The sequence below is a fragment of the Emydura macquarii genome, unplaced genomic scaffold (genome assembly GCF_026122565.2).
Source record: "Emydura macquarii macquarii isolate MOO-44397 ecotype Brisbane River unplaced genomic scaffold, CSIRO-AGI_Emac_v2 contig_2681, whole genome shotgun sequence".
Lineage (NCBI taxonomy): Eukaryota > Metazoa > Chordata > Testudines > Chelidae > Emydura > Emydura macquarii.
Window position 1 is genome coordinate 1445251 of NW_027132818.1, and position 25176 is coordinate 1470426.

The 25176-nt window shown below is 40.9% G+C and overlaps 1 protein-coding gene across 5 annotated transcripts in view; it reads right to left on the minus strand.

The window, feature by feature from the left end:
• Positions 1-12049: 12049 nt before the first annotated feature.
• Positions 12050-25176, minus strand: part of ITSN1 (intersectin 1) — a 201592-nt gene continuing 188465 nt past the window's right edge. For 4 of the 5 annotated variants that reach the window (XM_067565566.1, XM_067565562.1, XM_067565564.1 and 1 more), the window contains 7 exons: positions 24500-24667; positions 22272-22484; positions 21638-21759; positions 19711-19793; positions 19523-19606; positions 18914-19087; positions 12050-14282 (listed from right to left, as the gene is read on the minus strand). In XM_067565566.1, coding sequence (XP_067421667.1) covers positions 14134-14282; positions 18914-19087; positions 19523-19606; positions 19711-19793; positions 21638-21759; positions 22272-22484; positions 24500-24667 — 993 coding nt within the window. In that variant the 3' untranslated portion in view covers positions 12050-14133. Of the gene's footprint in view, positions 14283-16188; positions 16220-18913; positions 19088-19522; positions 19607-19710; positions 19794-21637; positions 21760-22271; positions 22485-24499; positions 24668-25176 lie in introns of those variants that run through there. The other variant, XM_067565565.1, reaches the window with a different exon arrangement.

Here is a 25176-nt window from a genome sequence, read left to right on the forward strand (position 1 = left end):
GGGGGCACCACAGGGATAAATGCTCTATAAATGCCAACAGATTACATTTGCAGTTGCATGAATCAGTCTGTTTTCAAAGACAAACAGTGTAATGCTTAAACTGCCATTAGTTGAAAACAAGACACGATTGTCATGAAGCTGATGGAATGTTAAACAATGGCCCCAGTTCTCAATGAATTCTTACAACAGACAAGTATATAAAATTATATACTTGACACGTTTCAGCCAAAACAAATCCACATAACTTTACCATATATTGCTTGTTATACAAGTTGCATGTTAAACTAAATACACAATTATTTAAAAAATCTGTTTATAAATTTACTAACACTCCCTATTAAAGTATCCCTTAAAATATGCAAAATCAAGATTAAAAAAATAAAAGCAAATGTGGCTACTCATAAGCCTGCATTGTAATGAAATATGCATTTCTTTGGGCATAAAGTTTATTTGGGTACTAATTCTCCTCAGCTTTCAATGTTTAAAAACAAAAAGTTTACCCTCCAAAAATCCAACTATTTTTTATGTAAGTAACCTTGAATAGTTTTGGAAACATTGTTTTAAATATACTTGTTTCAATTTTAAGATTGCCTATTTAAGAGAGCAGCATGAGGCAGGTGCACCCCATAATAAATGCTAAGACATATAATTGGCAATAGTATTCTGAGTTTGTTACAGATGTGCTAATTATTACTACGAGCCATTGTACAAGCAACCAGAGCCAATCTTTCTTCCTTGTTAAATAAAAGAACAAGTGGAAATTAAATGGAGTGGGTTGGAATGAGAGGATTGAGTTCTGTTAGAAACAGGGCACCCTGCCCCATACAGACTTCAGACTGCTTTAATTGCTGTACTACTTGTGTGACGGGAGTGCTTCACCTATGGGAAGATGGCCAGCCCTCCACCCCACCCCCCCCACCCAAAAAACAAAAAAAAAAAAAAAAAAAAACCCCTTCAACTGCAGGCTGAAGGAGCTCCTTTTTCTCTGCAGTGAGTGCCACTGGCAAATCCAAAACCAGCTTTATCTACCCATTCTTAAGCTATGGACTACAGCAGCACACTAAATCCTGCATCTGAAATAAAGTGCTAATTCAGGTCCCCATTTTGGACTAAACAGAAGATGAAGAATCGGGATCCTTTAGCACTGCTACTGTTTGTGTGGTTTGAACTTGCAGCCTCTCTCAATTTCCACAGAGGTGCTAGGACACTTTATTTATAAAGCATATGAAAGCTTTGAATGAAGAGTGCTAGATCTGTCAAACATTTATAAAAAATGGTATTTATATTTCTACACATTACTATGGTGTAAATCTTTAACCAAAAATATTTCACACTTAACAAGAATGCATAGAATATACAATTGTTAAAAAAAAATTAGGTTTATTCTTGCATAATTTCACTTGCACAAATACAGTCTAATCTGTGTCAAACAAACACAAATAGAATCTTATTTTCAGTGTTAATTTCACTGAACTACAGCAGGGAGAGTGGGTGTAACATGTACAAAGGGAATACATTTTTAAAGAACTTTGAATTCAGAAATGGAATAACTTAACCAAGTGACGCAAAAGAAATCAGCAGATTCAAAAACATTTATCCCAACATGTTTGAGATTAATTTTCATAACATAAAGGTACAGTGGTGGCTAATTATTTCCATTGAAACCTGATGACCAGTTGAAAAAAAGTCTTTACACCATGGAACAGATAATTTAGGTATCTATTCTGCAGTAACAGTACAAATTTTTTTTTTTTTTTTAAAGAAAAATAAACTTTTTCTGTTTAACCCAATCTGAGACACATACAAGTAACAAGTATTTTATAATGCCTCAGGAGCTTTTAGGTGCTTATGAACACTACATACAGTACAATACTTTCTTTTTTTTAAAGAAAACTAAACAATACCATTATTTGGCAAAAAAAATTGCACTAGCAAGTAACAACACAACCATCAGTAGAGTGTTTGCCGTTTTATGTGTTAACATTGAAAAAATACTATGGATGGCCTTTTTCAATAATTTACCAACACTAAGTAAAAAGTATCCAGGATAAAGATTTATGATCTAAATTCCTTTTCAGTGAACTGAAAAATGGACTAAGGTATTCTGCAAAACCTATTAATCATAAAATTATCATTCTAAAAAGCATCTAACCCTTTATGAACTGTAAACCAGTTGGGGAAGAACTTTAACACCGAAGATGCACTCTAGTTTCACATCTACTGTATTTCCATTAATTTCTTTCAGGCTGAAATGATAATAGAAAACTTTTATCATGAGATATTTAAATAGTATCCATAGTAGGAAAATATCAGCAAATTACCTCACATTCAACCAAAACCTGTCTTCCGATTGGGAAAAGTGGTCTCACGAGAAGATGCATTTTTTCAGGACAAGTGAGCGTTGGCCTTTAATTTATTAAGGATGACATCTATTTGCAGAGGGTCAGCACAAGGTGACTGAAACTGGATGTAAGCAGTCCATAGGCCTTGTGCTGGGCATCAGCACAGGAGTAAATTTCATCTTTGATGCTCTGTTCACCACAAAATGAGACTGCTGTGGGGTTGGCCTGAAAACAACAGCACCTATGCCTCATTCAGGAAACAAAACTGTATGCTGGTGGAATCCCTCGGTAGCATCCCTTGCATCCTATCTTGATGACCACAGCTGAACTGACCCAGTGCGGTGAACATACTGAAGGAGTCCACCGATGCTACGAAAAGAGAAAGGTTGCGCAGACTTAAATGGGAATCAAAGCACACTAGGTTGCACAGATTCAATTGGGCGTCAAAGCGCACTAGCAGGGTTTGCCCGGACAGTCAGTGCGTAGCATGCTAGTGTGCTTGCTAGGCACCAACTCACGATCTAGAAAAGCCCAACGTAGCAGCAAAAAGCATGGAACGGTCATTAGAAATGGTTAAAAGATTTTTATTAAACATCTTTCACCAGCACTAAAATGAAAGCAAATGAACAGTGGCACTTAAAAAGCCCAGCTGCAGTAGCTAGTCATTACTTGGGAAGTTTGCAGCAAGGCTGTGGTCAAAATGCTACCAAAAAAAGTGGGTAGTAATTGTGCTTTTCTCCCTAGCCATGCTGGATCTGTGACACCAAATATAGAGGAGCTTCCCTGGACAATTTTTGATTAATAAGGTGTAAAAAGGTCACACTTCAATGGAGTTAAGACTGCAACTCAAATCCTTTAGACTTTGTGGTATAGACTGACCACAAATCTCTGGTGAAAAGAACCCTTTCGTTTCCAGTGTATTGTCTTAGGCTCTGACCATATTGCTTCCCTTTCACATGATTCTACTATTCTCATCTGTGCCCATTATAACATTCAATATAACCTGTTGTCTGATAGTATCATCAGATCACGGGTCAAGTAACAATTCCATTTTACTTGCTTGACATTTTGAGGGCCTACAATTTAACACTAGATATGTATTTTACATCTTTTAAAAAGTGCAAGGAATTAAGCTGCAATCTCAGCAGAACCTCTTCTAATTACTATGTCAAGCAACTATGTTAGTTTAACATATTTCTACCACTCCTTTTTATGCACTTAAATTAGATCCTAAAAATATCTTCATATATATACAGAAAAATAATCTCTCAAAAACAGTTCACACTTCAAAATATTTAAAACAAACAAAAAAATTGTGCCTAGTCATTTTTCTGCTAGCTTGATGCAGTGGTTGACAAAATAGCCATGTTTTTATACTGTGTACTCATATAGTAACTGATATGAGTGTATGTATTTATATATACATTGATAGATACGTATGTGTGCGCGCGTACGCGCCTGTGAACAAAAATCCAAGTTTCATGTGGAATGTATATACAGGGTAAATCTCTCAAGGCTAAGGCAATTTCACCCGATTACCAATTCTTTCTGTATTTCAAAAGTTTTGATTGCTAGATTAGCACTGATTGAAATTCCACCATGGCACACACTGCAATATGAGATTAGACATTAGTGATCCTGGAAAAGTCCATATCTGTGACCTCTCAATTTTGAAAATGTATTTAATAATATTACAAAAATTGAAGTACCCAGAAAGATTATTTCCCCCTACTGCTACTCACACATAACAAAAGATGGTCTTTTTAAGGGTAAAAATTTGTAAAATGAACATTAAAATATATTCCATCATAAAAACTCATGTAGAGAAAATATATAATTAAGTACCTCTAGCAAAAGCATTCTATAGTTTATCAGTCATTTGGCTTATTATGAGAACAAATAACTTGCTGTCTGATTCAAGATGCCTGAGTCAGGTCTCTCACACTATACCACTTTTTGGTGCAAACAAGCTGGCTTTGCACCATCATTACACTTGGTAAATATAGATTGCTTTGAGTCTTGACTCAACTTATAAAATTGTCTATTTCATTATTTTCAAAATGTGTTGCTGTAGATCAAGATTTCAGTTATGATTCCCATTGTAAACAAAAGGCTCTAGAGTTCAGTGGTTACAAACCTAATGAATATTAGCTTGGTAAAAGGGAGAAACCTGAGATCAAAACTGCAAGCATATGAAATGCTTTGATTCCAAATCAGCAGAAGCCTTACTTTCTGCTCCATGAATGGGCTATATATTGCAACCTCGCCTCCCACTTGGAGGCAAGTAACTTGAATGGACTACATAATTTAGGCCCCAAACCAGCAAAGTACTCTAGCACATGATTAAGTCTGTCCCTGTTCAGTAAAGCACTTTAGCATGTGCTTAGTGCGTTGATGAATAGGGATGGGCTTATTCATTAAGTTAAAGTTAAGCATCTGCTTAAGTGCTTTTTTGAATCAGGACCATAGAGTGGTCATTGTATATGGCAGGGCCGCCAGATGAGTTGCTAATAAGAAGTCTAGAAAGCAGCCCCTACAGTAGCAATATAGACAGATATATCACTGGTGGTTTGAGGAGCGCCTCTGTAGATTAAATAGAGTGAGAGACTGACTGCTTTCCAAAGGAGTGTGTTTAAGGGACACAAGACCTAGAATATCCAAGCACTCTGCACAAGAAGAAAGCACACTGGGCTGTTGTGGAGACATATAAGCAAAGGAGATGAGATGCCAACTGCCATACATCCCCACACGATGAATTAGGCTATGCTGGAGCCTGCGGCAAAGACAGCCTAGGACCAGTAGTCAATAGGCAGGCCAATTCTGGACCACCAGACGCTTTTGAATGGACCCTAAAATCTTCTTATTGACTTATTGTTACTGCGATGTGAAAAACTTTTCTCTGGAGTCTGGCCCTTGACTATACCTTGACCAAGAAATTTGGGCCTTGACAAAAAATAATTGACTACCCCTGGCCTAGGAGTTAGCCACCCATCATCTAGTGCCTTGGTGTACTCTCAGGCAACGTCTACATTGCAACGAAAGACCCGTGGCAGCCAGTCTCTAGGCTAGGGGCTGGAGCCCGGGCTCTGAGGCCCAGTGAAGGGGGAGGGTCTCGGAGCTCAGGCTCCAACCTGAGCCCGAATGCCTACCCTGCTATTTTTAGCCCTGTAGCACAAGCCCTGTGGGCTCAAGTCAGCTGACCCAGGCTCTGAGATTCTCTGCCACCTGGGTTTTGTTGGTTTTGGTTTTTTGTAGGGTGGATGTAGCCTAAGCGTCCTGCTGGAACCTAGGAAAAGAGATAAACTTCCCCTGGACTTAATTACATCCACCTACAGCCAACGCAGTACGGGCGGGAAGGGGTTGGTTCAGGAAACTCCCTATTATGCTTTAAAGAGCACACCTCATGCACAACATGAGTTGACTGTTTGCACCCAGAGCTGCTCTGAGTCTGATCCAATTTTCACTGCAGTTGGTAAGAGCTTTTCCATTGACTTCAATGGGAGATGAATCAAGTCCTCAATGAGGATGAATTTTCAGAGAGGGACAAAACATGCACCCTGTTGGCACTGGAATAAACAGGAGAATGGTTTTAGTGACACTGCAGTCAAACAGGCAATACAGTTACAGGCTGAGGAAGTTAGTCCTGTGAGAAACAGCTATTTGGTGGTGGAAAGATTCTGGATCCAATTCTTTCTGTAGAAATGGCATGGGTCCAAGACGATATTTATGTGACTCCTTAGGACTGGCCAGCTCACACTAGGAAAGTGAAGAGCCCTAGTGCAGTATGTTTATGTCCAAGGAATCAGTGGGAGAGGGCTTTAAATACCAGGGTGCCTCTTCTTAGCACAGGAGATGTGCAAGTCCAGGCTGCAGGGTTCCCAGAAAGATGACTCTGTGGGCCTTTAGTAACACTAGAAGACCCTGATCCTGCAAGGAGCATCCTGAAAGGAGCATCCACTGGATGCAGGCGTCTGCCCACTGGGAACCACTCGCAGGAGCAAGCGTTACCAGTGCTTTATTATTATTTATTATGATGGGTGTGTGCGCTACTTTTCATAATAGTCCAAAGCTATTATGGTGTCCTAGGTCTGAGTGTTTATACTTAAGTGACAGAAGAATCCACTTTGGAGGATTTGTTCTTGTATTCTGAGCTCTCTGAAATGACACTGGTTATGACGTTCTGCCTTTGACCGCCTACCACCATTATTTCACTAAACAATTTTAATCTTTTTCTAGACTTGTGTCTGGTTACTTCCTATTACTCACTATTATTACCAGGCTTCATCCTGAGGAAGTGTTGGGAGACATCCAACTCTCCTTGTCAAAATTAATTAACTTAATATATGTGAAGAGCAGACAGGAGTGAAGGACTTTCCTTTATGACTAGATTACCTTGTGATTCTGTATTACAATAGAAAGTCAAACTACATACACACAGCTTTGCCTCTTGTAGGCACTGTCAATATTCTTTTTTTTTAATTGCTATACACAAAGCAAGATCTTTTTTCAGTGTAGACAGTGACTGTGCTAAAACGTCACAGTATTATTTTGAGGAAAGATCTATAGAAAAGCATTACATCACCAACCAAGAAGCTGCTACTACATATTATTTCTAAGCAAATGTATTTCGCCAATAAAATGGAGTCAGCGAACAGAGTGAAATGTCCCCCTATGCCTTGGCCAGGACAAGGCCTACACACCACTTCAGTCCCACTAAAGCGCTATTTTGAGCGCTAAAGAGGACCTTAAGTGGTGCTGACTCTCCGCACAGTGGTGTATTTTACCCACTAGTGAATCAGGTGATAGAGAAGGAGAATGAAAGTCCCAATTTGTTTCAAAGGCTCTGCAACGCACAGACTGCAATTCATTCATCCTGAAGTTTTTCTGTGAAATAAATGACTTAGTTCTGAGGTGGCAATTCTGACTGATCTCTACAGAAAAGCATCTATTAAAGAATTAGTTAGACATGGAAGGTTCTTTTCTTGCATAAAATATTAGTAAAATTAAACACATTCTATGACATACACTTTGTGTAGCTGGCCAAGAGAACAGCTGCTTCCACCTTCATTTCTATGGGGTGTTATTTTACTTGGCCTATCCAGAGTTTCCTAACACTTTTTCCTATGGGCCTTTCAGCAAGACAAAACACCATTTTGCTCTTAGGCTTGAATTACAATACCGTTTTTTCCAACAGGCTGTAATTTGGATCCCCACCCTTTAAGGAATCCCGTGCAGTACCTGCAGGCGTACGTGGATGCAGCAGTCAGTGAGCTGGTCCTGCCCCAAGCTAGCTGATTTGACAAGAGATCAGCACGCTTCTGCTGATATATAGAAACTGCATGACGCAGTGCCACGCCACACACCTCCAACACGTGAGCTCTGTTTTATTAGGGCCTCATTCTGCCAGGCACTGAGCACTTGCAACTCCCACTGAAATCAATGGGCTTTGTGGTCGGGGAGGGCCTCTGAGGTCCAGCTCCTTGCAAGATGTAGTGTGTCCAATTGTTTGACTTTTCTTTTAAATGGCTGAGGGTCTGTTTCTATTTAACCCTGAGGCCACTGAATGATGTCATGTGTATAACTCCAGAGGTGTATAGAGGGGCCAGGTAGGAAGCAGGACTTTTGGCTGTTAAGAAGCAGGAAACTGGAAGGCTGACGTGCCTGTTCGCAATGTCCAGGGGTGACAGAAGATACACGCTCTAATAGTACTCCAGCTAACAGAGACTCTCATTTACCTTAAGTGACAGGAGCTTGTGCTTTGGGTTCATAAAATCCTTGACGACCGGAAGGCCTATGCAATTCATGACATGTAGAATAGCTGACAACTATTCCTGTGCAGCCATAGAATCATTACAAACAATGTATAAGGCTGTATAATTCCTGAAAAGGGAAAATGGATAATAACTAGAGCTGTCAAATGATTGAAAACATTAATCACGATTAATCACGAGATTAAAAAAAATAGTTGTGATCAATCACAGTTTTAATAGCACTGTTAAACAATAATAGAATGCCATTTATTTAAATATTTTTGATGTTTTCTACATTTTCAAATAGATTTATTTCAATTACAACACCGGATACCAAGTGTACAGTGCCCACTTTATATTATTTTGATTACAAAATACTTGCACTATAAAAAGATAAACAAAAGAAATAGTATTTTTCAATTCAACTCATGCAAGTACTGTAGTTAATCTTTATCGTGAAATTGCAACTTACAAATATAGTACTATTATTACTTTTTTACATAACTGCACTCAAAAATAAAACAATGTAAGACTTTAGAGCCTACAAGTCCACTCAGTCCTATTTCTTGTTCAGCCAACCACTAAAACAAACAGGCAAGTTTGTTTACATTTATGGGAGATAATGCTTCCCGCTTCTTATTTACAATGTCACCTACAAGTGAGAACAGGCATTTGCATAGCACTGTTGTAGCCAGTGTTGCAGGTATTTATGTGCCAAATGCACTAAACATTTGTATGTTCCTTCATGCTTCAATTTCCATTCCAGAGGCCATACTTCCATGCTGATGATGGTTTCTGCTCGATAACAATCCAATGCAGTGCAGAGAGATGCACATTCATTTTCATCATCTGAGTCAGATGCCACCAATAGAAGGTTGATTTTCTTTTTTGGTGGTTTGGCTTCTGTAGTTTCCACATCTGAGTATTGCTCTTTCGAGACTTTTGACAGCATGTTCCACATCTCGTCCCTCTCAGATTTTGGAAGGCAGTTCAGATTCTTAAACGTTGGGTCGAGATTTGTAGCTATTTTTAGAAATCTTGCCCTGGTACCTTCTTTGCGTTTTGTCAAATCTGCAGTGAAAGTGTTCTCAAAGCGATGAACATGTGCTAGGTTGTCCTCCGAGACTGCCATAACACGAAATACATGGCAGAATGTGGGTAAAATCACGGAGCAGGAGACATAATTCTCCCCCAAGGAGTTCAGTCACCAATTTAATTAACGCTTTATTTTTTTTAAAAGCACCATACTATTTCTTTTGTTTTTCTATTTTACAGTGCAAATATTTGTAATAAAAAATAATATAAAGTGAGCACTGTACACTTTGTGTTCTGTGTTGTCACTGAAATCAATATATCTGAAAATGTAGAAAACATCCAAAATGTTTCTAATACATTTAAATTGGTATTCTATTGTTGCTTAACAGTGTGATTAAAACTGTGATTAATCACAACTATTTTTTTAATCTAGTTAGTTTGTTTTGCATTAATCGCTTGAGTTAACTGCAATTAATTGACAGCACTAATAATAGCTGATCAATATCTATATACTTTTAGAGCATTTGGTTAATCCTAACAAAACAATTCAGATTCAGAAGCTGACAGTGTCACTATATTACAGAATATTAAGGTGAATGGGAGTGTGACACTAAGCTCTGCTGTATTCACTCTCTACATACTATTTATTATAATCTTTGTACAAAATATGCCTTATGAGGTATAATTTGAAAATTAATAATTTGCTGATCATTAAAGTTCTTGCAAATGTATGTATGCAGTGGGTATTCAGAGTTACGAATATATGCTGGAATTATGACTAAAGTTTGTTTAAACCAGGCATATCAAGGGGAGTTGGTAAACCGGTCTGCCTTAGACAAAGCTTGAGTCTCTGACCCGCCTGATCTTCAGACAAAGACAATGAAGGTCCATTTTTATATATTAGGTAAACAAAGCTATTAAGCTAAGAAGTGAGGGAAGAAAGAGCATAGAGAATAGGGAGCTTCCCTTCACCACCAGACTTCATGCCGCCTTCCTCACAGCTTGAATAAACTTTGCTTTGAGAGGTAACCCTCGGAAGAATCCATTTCAAATGTTTACTGGTCTATAAAGACAGGGGAGCTTAAGTGATAAGCAATTGAATCAACTGATTGTATACAATATTACTGGATTATAAAAGTGTTTCGAGAGATCTTTTCTGAATGCTAACACAACACTGGTGATTAATATTACTGTGAAACGACTGTATTAACATAATAAGAGGAAATATGGATACTTAATAATATTATGCTTTAAAGTCTGTGGCCAAACAGGAAAAAACAGGTTCCCTCCCAGACAGGAGAGAGAAGGCAGCTATTTACTATCTCCTATGTGAATTAAGCATGGTGGAATCAAAACAATGAGATCCCAATTTACATACAGGGGGATAGAAAGTCCACTGAAAGGGAAAAGCAGCATGAGGTCATCCTGCCTCTTGAAACAAGGTCACTGAACTTTGGAAGATAGAAGCAAAGACAGAGAAGACATCTTTGGCATCCATCGCTAGACAGACACATGGGAACAGAGCTCTTGAAAGCTGAGGAAGATGTGTCTTGCAACCCAGGGAGAGGGTTGAAGTCTCTGGAAACTAAATACAGGTGAAAAACCTGCTTAGGCAAAGATCTTTCACCTAGGAAAACAAGGGAAGCCAGTGTCTTGTACTTCTGTGTAAGGCCCTGACTGAGGGAAGGTCAGCCCTGGCTCGGAGGAAGAAAGCTTATGGGTGAGAAAAGCCATCTTGAACAAAGCCTGTGCCTTGCCAGATTAAGTTTTAGACTTTTATATGTCTTTTCACTTTTATTTGCTTGTAACCATTTCTAACTTTTATTTCTTTTAATTGAACTTACCTAAAATCTTTTGTTAATCAATTTTTTTTTTACCATTAATCCAAACTGACAGTGCTGTGTTTGAATTAAATTGAATATTAACTCTAGTTAACATAGCAAGTCACTGGGGTTTGTCTCTTTAAAGGAAGAAACAGACTATTTTTCCTCTGAAAGCTGCAGGAAGGGGCTGGACATTTCAGAGCACATGGGTGTGGGGAAGTTTGGGACTCAGGGTGTGTTGGGGTCACCTGCTAATCTTAACCAAGTCTGGTAAAGACAAAAGCATGGCTGTGATAATTGCTGGATGGCCATTGGATTCAAAGTGGTTGAATCACAGCTGTACAGCTTACAGAACACAAAGTGTAAGCTGGCTGCCTGTTTGTGTGTATCACAGGCTGGAAGCGAAAAGTAGCAGAAGCATTTTGGAGAACTCAGGGTTATAATAAAAGTGGTGACACAACCTCTCACTGGTCTGAAATGCACCCCAGAACGTCACGGGGAGAGGAAAAAGAAAGGCAATATTTTGATGCACAGTAGCTGGGTCCTAAGAGACACTTTGTAACCTTCATGCACAGGGAGTATCTCCCTTAGGATTAGGTTCTTGTAGCCCATTTAATTAATCTCCTGTGACTGGATGGATGGAGGAAGGTACTGATGGACCCCAGTGCTTCACCCAATCATCATCTTTGTATGTCTCCAATTTGCATTAATAAGAATCAGACACATACATGCATCAAGATTAGACTATAGTTTGAGACAAGTGATATTAGCCAGATAAGCTCTTAAATTCTGTTACAATTACAAAATAAGGTGTGATCAGCCAAGGGCTGGCATTTTCATAGACGCCTATAGGAGTTAAGCACCCAACTCCTATTGAGTTTCAGTGGAATTTGGGTACCTTTCTTAGGGTCTTTTCAAAATCTTGGCTTAGACGTTTCTCTAAACCCAAGATGTTTCTCTGACATTTCAATTTTGTCACTGGAATTCATGCTGAGTGACAAGATACACTTACAGGGTCACTTTTTAAGGTAACTACTTTGTAAAACCATGAAATATAACACTGAACTTATTTAAAGCTGGTGAGTAAAATTAGGACAGCAATAAAAAGGTTAGGACAATGACATTTAATGTTACTCCACTAATAAATTTTATCACTTTTTTTCCTACCACAACAATGTGTATTTTCTTATATGTTATATTTAATAAAAGGTACTGATATGGAAATAGGAAACCATGGGTTTAGTTCTATTTACAGATTTTAATTGAAACATTTTTCATAACAACATTGAAAAATAGAAACTTAAAGTTCTTTTAATTGTGTTTTCAGCCAGTTAGTGGTAAACAAATGCATGCCTTGAAGTTAAACTTTCTCTAAAACCTGGTCAGTTGAAAGTTTCTAACTAAAGTGTGTATCTCTGTTTTGTTCAAAAAATACATAAGAATGTCTGTCATTTCTGATACAAAATTCTATACTATCGTCAATAAATAAATAATAAAGAGATTTTTAAAAGTATGAAATGTAAACTTTGTTGTCCTTCCAACATATAGGGTTTTGTTTTTCAATTTCTTGAAACATTACAGTGGTCTTAAAGGAAATTATAATACACAGACACTTCCCACCACAGTTTACACTTATTATCATACTGTATCTAGCTATCCATTATGAAGATATTCTAATTTCCTAATGGAAATCATGAAGACTTGTAGTGCTCTACAGAGAACACCTTCCCTACAGAAAAGGTGAAAACTAGTACCAAAACAACATGCAAAGAGCACCAAAACCTAACAAACTCCACAAGACCATTAACATGCTAATGAAGGGGTTGACACCTCATTCTGAAATAAAGTTATTACAAAAATACCAGTTTATGCATGATACTTAGGTAATGAACAAAAGGACTCTAAGCAGAACAATGATGGACTTTACTATTTTAGGGGCTCTATTGTCTTTGGAGGTCCCAACTCAGCAAGCACTTGAGCATATGCTTAAAGTAAATGGGACTTAAACACATATGTGACATTAGGTGCTTTGCTGAACAGGGGAGGTTTGCTGAACCAGGGCCTATATATATATATGGGGAGTTACGTGTGTCAATCTCTGCCCCGCCCCCAAGATGACAACAAGATCCCTTTAACTCTGCACAATCACAAACAAAGCTTTTTTTTTTCTGGTCACATCTAATATTACAGTCAACAAACTTGTAATGAACCTGGCTTGCAATGAATGCCTTTTGTGAGCTACTGTATGCTACTGTCCTGATTTCAAAACCCAGATGTCAAATATGTTTAGGCACAGTACAATTTAATAAGCAGTCACCACTGATTGCTTTTCAAACTAGACTCCACTTGGGTATAAAGTAGCTTCCTGAGCTAGAGCAGTGATTTCTTATCACAGCTGGTGACTTGATCATCCATCAGATTTCACACAATTAAGCAGCAGTAGTAAAGAAGTATCTAAGTGGTACAGTACAACATTCAACAGGGTGCTCTATCTCCTTAGCTTATTGTTCAAACATTTGCAACTCTCCAGGAAATGGTAGTACTCTGTTAGGGTGAAATTCACCTCTGGACAGCGCTAGCACAAGGCCAGTGCACTGTTTAAGTTTCATTTAAACCTTATTTTGAGAGTGCAATAATGGTACCTTCTGAGTTTTTATATATTTATTTAAAAACCAACAACATTTCAAATACCACCTTAACAATCCTAAAGTAAATCAGAGCTTTTCTTACCTGGTAAGTGTTCATTCATGTCATGTTTATACACCACTTTGTAGGGCAATAGGCACAAAATTCCTATGGGGGAAGTTTATAGAAAGCCTTCAAACATACAATCAGTGCCCTCTTCATTTAAACTAAACATTACAGTAACTGGAGTAATTGCAGCAACCTACATGGTTTGTTAATCTTTCAACTTGGAGCACAAGTTACGACTACATTACTTCAGAAACCCGGAAAACTACAATGAAGTTCCACACAGAGACAGAGATTTTCTCCCAAAATTGAGATTCAATATTCAACAAGGATTATCAAGGCACATAGATGTTCCTGTTTGCTTTGATAACCCCCTTGCACACGAAGGACAAGCAGTAGTTTCATATAAAAGGAATAAGGATTTCTAGACAGCTTCTGCAGACAGCTATTGCAGTGAACTCAGATTAAAGTGAACCATTGGTGCATTTCCCTCTAAGGTTCATCGAACAATTGAAGATCTAGCCGGACTACTATCTCTCCTGTAGGGACTTCGTGCAGGAGGAGACACTTTGTAACTGGTCCCTTTGAGCCCTGATCCTTCTTAATGTCTGCCACACGGATTTCTGTTCGGCCCAAAAAGTCTGAAACACAAAAATCAGCATATTCAGAGTAAAATGCATTTTCATTTTCCACTTTATTTTCTGACAAAATGTTACTTCAAAGAAAGCATTAAGCTTCCATCTGCATTGGGAACATAAGGAGAAAATAAGTCCTCTGTCAAAAGTAGTTTTACGGCTAATGTAGGTAAAGCCTTAAAATCTCCTTAATCTAAAACTAGGTTTTCTAATTTGCTTTTATACTCCACCTACCTTTTTTTTTTTTAATTAATACATTTTAATCAAAAACATCAGGTAAAAGTACAAGAAACAAAGAGGTACTCAATTCAATGAAAAGGTGACAAATTCAAACCTGACAAGCGAATATTTTTTTCGCACCAGGCATAATTAGACTGTGGAACTCATGGCCACAGAAAGTCAGTGAGACCAAGAATTTAGCAAGTTTTTTAAAAAATCGAACATCTATATTGATAAAAAGAATATCCAAAGTAGTTATGATTAATGATAAAAAAAAATTTTGTAAGGGATATTAAATCTTATGCTTCCAAGTTTAAGCTAATTCCTAACTACTAGAGATCAGGATGAGATCTAATACTGGAGGCAGATTACCCCACTTCTGCCTACTGTGGGGTTCATACACCTTTCTAGGAAGTGTCTGGTACTGGGCACTGTCAAAGACAGCATACTGGACTAGATGGACCACAGGTCTGATCCAATATGGCAATGCCTGCGTTCCTATATTACAATCCAAAAATCATACATGCCTAACAAAATACTGAAAATGTCAAACCATTGGAAAGGATCATCCATATCATTCATGGGCTCAATTACAAGTACGCAACCCTTAAATCACAGAAAAAAAAAAAAATGAAGACAGCAGTTGTGAAAGGGGAGAAAAATGTATCATTCAGGTGAAATATTATTTTAGGGTGAAATCCAGTTCAGTACAGAGGGGCCAGCACCAGGACAAAGCACCACTTACAGGTATGTGTACACTACAGTCGCCATAGCGGTACAGCTACAGCAGAGCAACTGAGTCACTGTAACGCCGTAGCTTAGATGCTTCCTAAAAAGATGGAAGAGGTTTTTCCGTCAGTGTAGTTAATCCACCTCTTCAAGAAGCAGTAGCTAGGTTGACAGAAGAATCCTTCCTTCAACCTTGCCGTGTCTACACAGGGGATTATGTCAACCTCACTATGTCGCACAGGACACGTTTTTCACAGCCCTGAGTGATGCAGCTAGGTTAACCTAATTTTTAAGTGTAGACCTGGGCCTAGCCTCACTTAAGTCCTTATGATGGAAGGGGTGAATAGACCTTAAGTTGACTCTCTGCACAGAAGTGAATTTTGTCCAGTGTGTAACCATCACATAATCAGAATAGCTAGTTATGTCTCTCATTGTTCCTTTGTTTAAAAGGCTTCTTTCTTTTGTAGCATGTCAGAAAAAAAAGGCCAGAACAGTTCAAAGTCTCCAGCATGATTCTGACAGAGAGAAGACAGTTCTGAGCAGGATAAAACCAAGAACAGAGCTAATCCAGAGACAGGTTGGTGGGCCACATTGCACCAAATGACAAAGTATTCTTAAAAGACTTTGTGGGAGAGAATGTCCCCAACATCCCTTTCATATAACAAATACATTGCTAGGCTACGCTACCAATATAATCAATTTTGTAGCTTATGGGCAGGCTGGGTTTACACCGTACGCACCTCTAGGCACAGCATCTTCAGCACACTCTCCCCCCCCCCCCCCCCCCCCCCACCCACACACACACAGCTGACCTTTGTGTTTTCTGCACGGGGTGGAGTGGGGGCCATGAGGGAGAGTGGGTGTGAGAGGGGCGCTGGGGTGACCGGCTCAGCCAGCTCTGGACGGGTGGAATATGCTCACCATTGGGCTCTGGCTTCTGGCCTGGCCAGGGGGCAGAGTCTCAGGGGGAAGAGGAGGAGCGGGGAGTCAGGGTCCTAGGAGAGAGGAGGAGGAGCAGAGGGCGGGGTCAGAGTTTCATCACTCATGCAGGGCCCCCAAATTGCCTGAAGTCCCTGGGCACGGGCCCCGTTGACCCATGCAGTAATCCGCCAATGTTTAGATGCCCCCAGAATGCCAGTGCCCCTAGCCACGTGCCTAACTGGAAATCGGGCTCTGCCTGTGGTATAGGTATTTGCTAAGTAAAGCCTAGGTATAAATTAAGGCAATAATGCATTGAGCCTACAAGCCTCAAAAAGCCTGTAAAGACAACAGCTTAGCTAAACTAATCAAGGCAGAATGCCCAAAAAGCCTTAGCGTGAGTAGCTAACCAAGAGTAATCCTAGATCATAAGACATCACAAAACAGAATGGAGTAACTGCTGACAGCTAACCACAAGACACCAGTTAACATTAACTTTAGCTATTTTTAAGTTAGGAACATCAGCAGATGTCCAACCACAAGAATGCCATGGTAGCTAATGAACGTAGGTGCTAATAAACTTGAGGTAAAAGGCCTTGTAACATATGAGAGAAGGGCACCCCAACATACGTAAGGGAAAGGATAAGGAAAAGGGAGTGAAACCCCTACCGAATATGCATTAGGCATTGTGGATGTCAGTATAAAAGCTGTATCCTGGTCTGCATGCCTGGGAGATGCCAGGATTCAGTGGTGTACCGAGGCAGGGCAGGGGGGCCAGGCCCCTGTGTGCTGGCCTGCAGGGCCAGCCACCTCTCAGAGCCTCCTGTGCCCCCTGCGCATCATGAAGGGCCAGTCTGGCCCCCTCCATCACCCGACCAGAGGGTGAGGCTGCCCTATCCAAGCCAATGCCGGGCTGCGGGACTGGAGTGGGAGAGCCCGGTGCCCCAGGCAGGAGGAGGTAAGCGGCATGTCCCTCCCCCCACAGATACAGACCCTTCCTCCCTGGGGCAGTTGGGGGGGGGAGGGGGGCGGAACTATCTTGTGGCAGTGGGGACCCCTCCTGCCCTGCCTGGGGGGGGTGGGCAAATGCAGGCTTGGCCCCCCTGGCACCAGAGACCCATGGTACGCCACTGCCAAGATGACAATCATGGGTGATGGTGACAAGGAAGATGACAAGGAGGAGGAAGATAATGATTAACACTTCTGGTTGTTCTGCAAGAGATGGATGGTGTGAGTATATGGATGCTCAGACATTCATTCTGTGTTATCTCTATCTACCTTGCTGTGTTGGAGTGTTTATAATTTTGCTAACTGTGTTAAGAAAACTATTATAATTACAGAAGAGTTTTCTTAAGTATGAGTGTTGAACTATGCATGTTGGGGTTCCCAACTGAATAGTAATTCCAATAATACTGGGCCTGATCTTGGGACGAGAGCCTACCAAACCTCAGTGTGTTAATTTAAGTAATCAGTATTAATTAATACACAATCAATAGATCAGGCAACAGTGTATTTTCTGGGAGCAACTTTGTTGCCTCACCCCATGGTTGTGGTTAGGGAATTTTGTTGGAATGGAAAAACAATTAAGAGATTCCCCAGTCGCCGCCATCTCTCACACACGTTCCTGCTTACCCTCTGCAAATCCTTGATACAAGGGTTTATCTCCGGCTAGCAGAGGACATGGTTTTCCGGAGCCCCTTCCCTTACTAAAACATTGGCAGCACATCATTGCTAGGAGTGAGCCTCATGCTTTATTGAGGGAGTGCTAACTAAAGGAACTGGGAGTCAGGACTCTTGGGGTACGTTTACACTGCAGCTTGGAGGTGTGCTTCCCAGCATGGACAGACCAACTCACGCTAGCTCTGCTCAGGCTAGCACACTTAAAATAGCCATGTGGACATGGTGGCACCACGGGTTCTTTGGGCTAGATGCCCAGGCTCGGACCCAGGGAGGTTGGGTAGGCTTAGAGTCAGGCAGCAAGCCTGAGCGGCCACCCGTGCAGCAACGCCCACACTGCTATTGTTGGCGTGCTAGTCCAAGCAGAGCCAGTGCAAGCCTGTCCATCCACACTGGGAATCAGACCGCCCAGCCGCAGGACAGATGTGCCCGGGGGTTCTGTTCCTGGTGTTGCTGCTGCATTGTCATGGGGATTGGGTAAATCGCTGTGGCTCCCTCTGCCATAAATTATTCATCTGCAAACAGAAAGGAGTCTTATTTATAGGCACGATAGAAGAGCAATTAATAAATACAGTTTGCATCGTCTTCTACAAGAAAGGAAATCCCAAAGGAACACATACAGCCTGATTCTCCTCACACCTATGCTGGTGTGTCAGTGAATGTATGTCTACATTATAACTTGATGTGTGATTGAAGCTTAGTAGGCATGCCCAGGCTCGCTCTAACCTAGCTAGCACAGCTAAAGACAGCAGTGAAGACATGTTGGCCCGAACCCCAGTGCGGGTGAAGGCCACACATCTCAGTGTTCCAGGCGGGCTTCTTCAGCCTGTGCTGAAGCCCATGTTGCCGCATCATCACTCGCTATTTTTAGCTGCGCTGTGCTATCCGGATTAAAGCTAGTCCGAGTACATGTACCTGACCTGCAATCACACCTTTAACTGCAGTGCAGACACCCCCTAAGAGGCAAGTCAGAGCTAGAAACTGGGTGCTCCCATGCTGTTAAATGTTTATGCCAGCACCCATGTAACTCCTAAGAAAGGGAAAGGTGGGGAGAAGGGAAAAGACCATCAGAAGTGTAGCAGCTTCATACTTACCATCTGGGGAGAACTGATCCCTCTCAAACACTGTTATGCAGAGTACATCCTGCTCTAGATCTTTGATGAAGAACTGGCAGTTCGAGTTCCATTTAGGGTTGAGAGTGTCCTGCATAGTCTTGGTGATGTGACACTGAGAGCCCATTGTCACCTCACAGTATGGGTTACTCTTCCCTGAAAGAAATAAAGGGATCATGTTTTGATGGGCAGATTTAACATCCTTCTAAACACCCTCCACCTTCCATTACCCTCTCGTTAGGAAAAAGCTGATGTGTTACCACCATTTTAACACACTAAGAGCTACTCTGGCGGCCCGATCCTGTGAGATGCAGCCCACTCAGCTCTTAGTGATTTCAGCACCTTGCGGGATCGACCCTTGTGTGAATGACACTGCGAAAGCTTGTAAAAACTACTTAAATGCATAACAACTGCACAAGTTTCACTGTCCTGCAAGAAACCATTTCTGTGAATATTAGGTTCAATATTAGGCTTCATTTCACAAAATCTGTATTTTGGGCCTAAACTTTCTTTAGCGTTAGACAGACAGGAACTTCCATAGGAAGCATCTTTCTTTATAACACATGCTAGGAAAAACAGTGAGGACCTTACCATGTGATCTGCAGGGTTTTAATTCGATGCCTTCAACGATGTTCACCATCAACCTTCCAATACCTGTTGCCCTTTGGGAGCGAACTGGGGTGGAGTGGGAAGGGGAGAGGAATGACAAAATTCATTAGTATACACTTAGGTTTTGACATTTCCATGCAAGACTACAGGTGTTGTATTCCACACCGTACCTAAATAGGCCTTTTCCCTCTTCTTCTTCTCAGTCTCTATGTAAAGTTCAGAAGCAGCTTTAATTTTCTGAACCCAGGCAGTCCTTCAGAAGGAAAAGACAGAAAGTTACATCACAGCTCTTTGATTACTATTTTAATTCTCTTGGGCACTACGCAGCAGACAAAAATGAAGACAGTCTGTGCTCTGGAGCCCTCGCAATCTACAGGTCTGGGCCTATCATGCTATATGCTAGACTGGACCCTGCATCTGGGAGTCAGTGGGATTCTGCAGGGGTGTAAAGGTTTATATGTAAGAAAGCCTAACAGAGAGAATATCAGTGGACAGGACATAGTGGGAAGTCAAGAGGTGGGGATAACTTACAGCAGCAGTTCCAACCTGTGGGTAAAGACCCCAACTGGGGTCGCTTCATCAGCAGATGGGGTCACAACAATCCTGAGCATGTAGAGGACACCATTTTACAAAATGGCCTCCTCCACACAGTGTAACCTCACACGCATCGAATGCACGAGGTCACGTCGCACAGGGGATGCTACTTTGCTCTACAAAACAGCACCCTCCACAAGCATGACCTTGCACGCACCGTATGTGTGTGAGATTATGCAGTCCATAATTCCATGCTGCCTGGGGTAGCGGGAAACAACGCATCTGAAAATGGGGTCATGCAGGGAAAATGTTTGGGAACTGCTGACTTGGAGTTTTTCCTCCCATTCCTCCTCCATTACTACAATAAACTAACTATCTACTGGGGCCAGATGCTCGTCTAGTGTAAGTCAGTGTAGCTCTATTGACTTCCATGGTGCTTCGCCTGTGGAGTTTTTAAACAGGGATGTGAATAAGGAGAAGATGGTGGCTTTGTAAAGCAGGACAGGGAGGTCGTTTCTCTCATAGGGGGTTAGCTTGGAAAAATGCACAGAGAAAAGAGTGGGAAGTAGGAAACATACAGAGCATCAAGGCTGGTGTGCTGAGCAGAATTCAGGAGCAGGAACCCTGCCACAGTACGGACTTTTACAACAAACATAATTTTTCAGCATAGAAATCACAGGTCCATATCATGTCATTCCTATACGTTCTCCGTCCTAGAAGGCTCCCCTCTGACTTCCATGAATCCCTCATTTGTCCTCTCTCTTTCTATCCCACTCTCCTTCCAAGAGAGAAGGAATGCACACTGCTCTCATGGAGTCCCATTCGCTGCTACTTCACCTTCATGCATTCACCAGAGCCAGTTGCTATTATCCACTCCTTCCAGGGCCTGAGTATGACAGCTGCACAACTCCCCCAGGTTTGGTCAGCCTGGCAGCAAGGGATGTTTTTCACAGGTTTGTATGCATTAATATCTTTACAAATGATGCCTTTGCAAACCAGGATCATATCGAGCCTGTACTCAGCGCCACAGCACACCGGCTCTTGCCTTATTGCCCCATCAGCTTCTGCAGAACTGAGGCTTTCACTTTTTAATAACAGTTACTTTTCTAGTCCTTATGTTCCAAATGTGACCTGATTCCAGGTTCTAGTCCAAACCTTCCAAATGTGACCTGATGCAGTGCTGTCTTCCTGAGTTTGCAGACAGACAGACTGAAACAAAAGCACCAGGAGAGGTGGAACCACCCTCACTCGTCTCACTTCATTTGTTAACTCTGAAGCGGAATAATGACCAATGGAGTATCACCTGTCTTAACCATTTACCTACTGGTTTGGGTCGAGTTAGAGAAGGGTACTATCACTTTTTAATTTGATTCCCATTTTCAAGTACTTATAATTACCACAGCATTCACCATAATAAGTGCAGGGAACACTATAGATACCCGGGTAATGTTATCTACTTGTAAAGACGTTTCTAAAGAATTTCATGGTGACTGTTGTGTGTGCATGCACATGAACATATAACCAAAATCTTTATTCACTGCTGAGAAGGCTGCAGTGACTTACCTTTCATTGATGCTTTCTGCACGAAGCGTGTAGACTCTATCAATGTGGGATATATGGAAGATGGGCTCATCTCCAGAAGGGTCTGTGGGTAATTTTACTAGTACCTCATTTAGAAAAATGGGCTGTGAAATATTAGGCAAAGCTAGAGTAATACAGCACTGTATCTGAACACACTAAATGCTCACTACAATACAGAAGATTTCAGTTGAGCCCAGAATATTCTCCCCCGCTTTTTAAATTCCCTTCTTCAAAGGGTGTCTCATTCACCCTTCTTCTTGTCAAAGACCCAGTTCTCTCCAGATCCTGTGACTGCTTCTCCTTGAGTCAGTCAGAGAGTGACAGAATGTTTCAAAGCTCCCCCTGCACACATGACCTTTGCTAAGGAGCTCATTACAACTGCTCAAAGCCAGCTAACAGGAGAGCTTCAAAAGTGCCTTCTTTTATATATAGATCAAGCTTACAACCCGTCTGTCCAGCACAGCCCACAGGACGGGAGTCCAAAGTGTACTCTACAGCCTCTTTTTTTCTTATACAGCAACAGACAATGCCATTGCCCACACCTCCAAGGGGGAAATGCTACCTTCCTGGACTGTTAAAACACCAATAGCTTTGTTGCCATAAAAGTGGTACTTACAGTTTTGTACATTTTATATTGCAGATTAGACTTGGGGCTGAAGACCTTGTCTGTACCAGAGGAACCAAGGGGCTTTATGATCTGAGTCAGCAGGAGGAAATCGTTGAAGAGAAAACCATACAGTTCCTTGTTGCTCTTGGCTTTGTAGAGTTTCCCACTGTGCAGAAACTTGCGTGGTCCCAAGCAGTTTGTAACAGAATTAAATACGAGTTGCTGAGAAAAAAGAACAATGCAATGTATAAAGTCAAACAATTGAGGCTCCCTGGAAGAGATCAAATATAGATTTGAGTTCTGATATATGCTAAGGGTGACCAGATAGCAAGTATGAAAAACCAGGACAGGAGGTGGGGGGTAATTGGTGCGTATGTAAGAAAAAGCCCCAAATATCGGGACCATCCCTATAAAACTGGGACATCTGCCCACCCTACGATTTGCTTTAGTTCATTTCACAGGGATGATGGGTAATGCCTCAGTCTCACAGTACTATCAGCACAAGTCATAGAAAGGTAATAGAAAAATAACTATTAATTTGATCTGGGGTTCTCCTATCCGATAGGGCCAGCCCACAATGATGGCAAGGAAGACAAAAAACACGTAAGCCTCCTCCTTTTGCTCTTTCCTGCTGCATACTGGTGTGTCTGTGGGGGAGGGAACAAAGCTGATGGCTCTTCCCTGATTGGTGGTTGAAACACAGATGGAATCAATGGGCCTCCCTACTGGCTCCACAATGGCTGTAAGAGTTAGAGTGTGTGTGGTGGGGGGAAGGCGGGGGGAGAAGGGGGTTGGGGGTTGGGCATATGGTCTTGCTCCTGTGTCTGGATTTCATCCTCTAGTTCATGCTCAGGGGCTTCTGTATAACCATGGTGCTTCTCTTTGTGCTCATGGAGCTTGGTTTAGCAGGTTATCTGCTAGTCAGTGGTTGTGAGGAGGAGTTTGGATTAATTGCATGTTATGCACCAGCTCTGACAAGCTTAGTTTCAGTTTTTCCTTTTGGTAATGTGTAGCATTTAGGCCTATTTGTGCTTGCTGGCATTCTGGCAATTCATAGTCTGACCTGCAGCCACGGCCCCCACTCTGGCGGGTAAGATGTTAGGTAGATTCACTCCTTCCTCAGATTAGAAATAAGCCAATCTTTAGGACGTGATGAAGGCCTGACTGTGGGAGGGCCCAACCTCTCAGCAGAAGAGGTGAGGTTCTTTCACCTTGGTATTTGTCAGCAACTGACTAGGTGATGCTTTGGGAGCGCTAGTCTGGTGCGCCAGGATGAAACCATGGGGCTAGTGGAATAGAAGGGCACCCCCTCTTCCCTCCTCTCATTGGCTGTTGGGCAACCGTTCTCCTTATCACAACTGGAACTGACTGCAGCACTTTTCTTAAACTGGCCTGTGTGTCTTTCCACTGTGATGGCAGAAAAACACCATTATGGGGCTTCCCATTTATTGCCCCTCAATGAGCTGAAATACATCTTTTCAGTTCATAACACAGAAGATGATTTTTCAAATTGCCAGGACCGCAAACTCAATGTGAAGTTTGAAAATTAAGTTGTATTCCCTCTCTCTCTTCTACCTTGACCAGGAGTGTCACAAGCAGAATTTTTTTTAAAAGTTTTTATAGGACCTACAAAACCAAAATGTTTTATCATGACATCACTGAAGAGACTTTAGCATGACACCTGTAAAGTTCCACTCAGTGATGGACAAAGTGATTCCTGTCTGTAAAGTTTATAAATAGAGCTGGTCAACATTTTTTGAGTTTTCAAAAATTTAGATGAAGTTTTATCACAAAAGATGTTTGCTGTTTTAAAATCAGCTCTATTTATAAAGCAATACAGAAAAGTGTAGTAGTTCTTCATACTGGAAGGACCTATATACTGTATATTTAAGATAACAGTACTACTATTGTAAAGTGCTGTATAAACTGAAATTGTGGTTGAACAAAAATGGCAGTATTAAATCTGGCACCATTCAAAACACAGAAAACAAAAACAATGCTTGCCAAATAGAAGATGACAAAAAATTAGTAGCAAATGGATAATTTGCATGAATGTAAGAGATGCCCAATAGAGAGCAAAAAAGAGAAAAAAGAAAAGATATGGAAGATTAAGTTATGAAAATATTCTTTTCATCTTTGGATGCAATGTCATGTTCAAATCATTGTTTTGTCTTGATTGGTGAGTAAACATGAAACATGGCCATGCTATGTACTTCAACACGTGTTACAATGTTTACCTCAGACAGTCCTTCACATTGAACATGAGCCTGGATCCATTCCAGCCTGTCTGAATTTTCCTTCTCACGCACCCCTTCATTTACTTGGGAACACAATTCTTCTGCTTTCTCCAGAGCATGCTTCAAGTGACTATGATCAGGGTGATTTTCAGGAGTGTTTTCTATTATCTACAGGTAAGTAAAACAGTTGAGTCTCTTTTGTTATCTCTGGCTGTAAATCCACTCATCTTTTCAGCACTGTATTTTATTTTATTTCTTTACTTCTTTTAGAACTGGTCAAAATTTTCCAAATTTTTATGTTTTGGTTATTTTTTTTAAAAAGTTCAATTTCAATGATAAAACTGTTTTTGTTTGGTTTTTACAAAGAAATCATCCCGTTTCTGGCCAGTTCTATTGCTGATAAGACAAATCTTTTAGCAAAACTTTTCATGAAAAAAACTCCCATTGTTTGACTAACTTGCATGTGTGCAAGTTAATTTAACGTTCATGATGAGAGACTAGCAGCACTGACCTGAACCAAGAACGGTTCAGGCAGGAAATATGCAAGGTATGCTGGGCTACACAAGCCATTATGTCAATCTACCTACCCAACAATCAAAAGACTGGACGATGATTTTTTGATGCCTTCTGATCTGGCAGCTATTGATTCATCTTTTATGCTGACTCTTCTGATATGA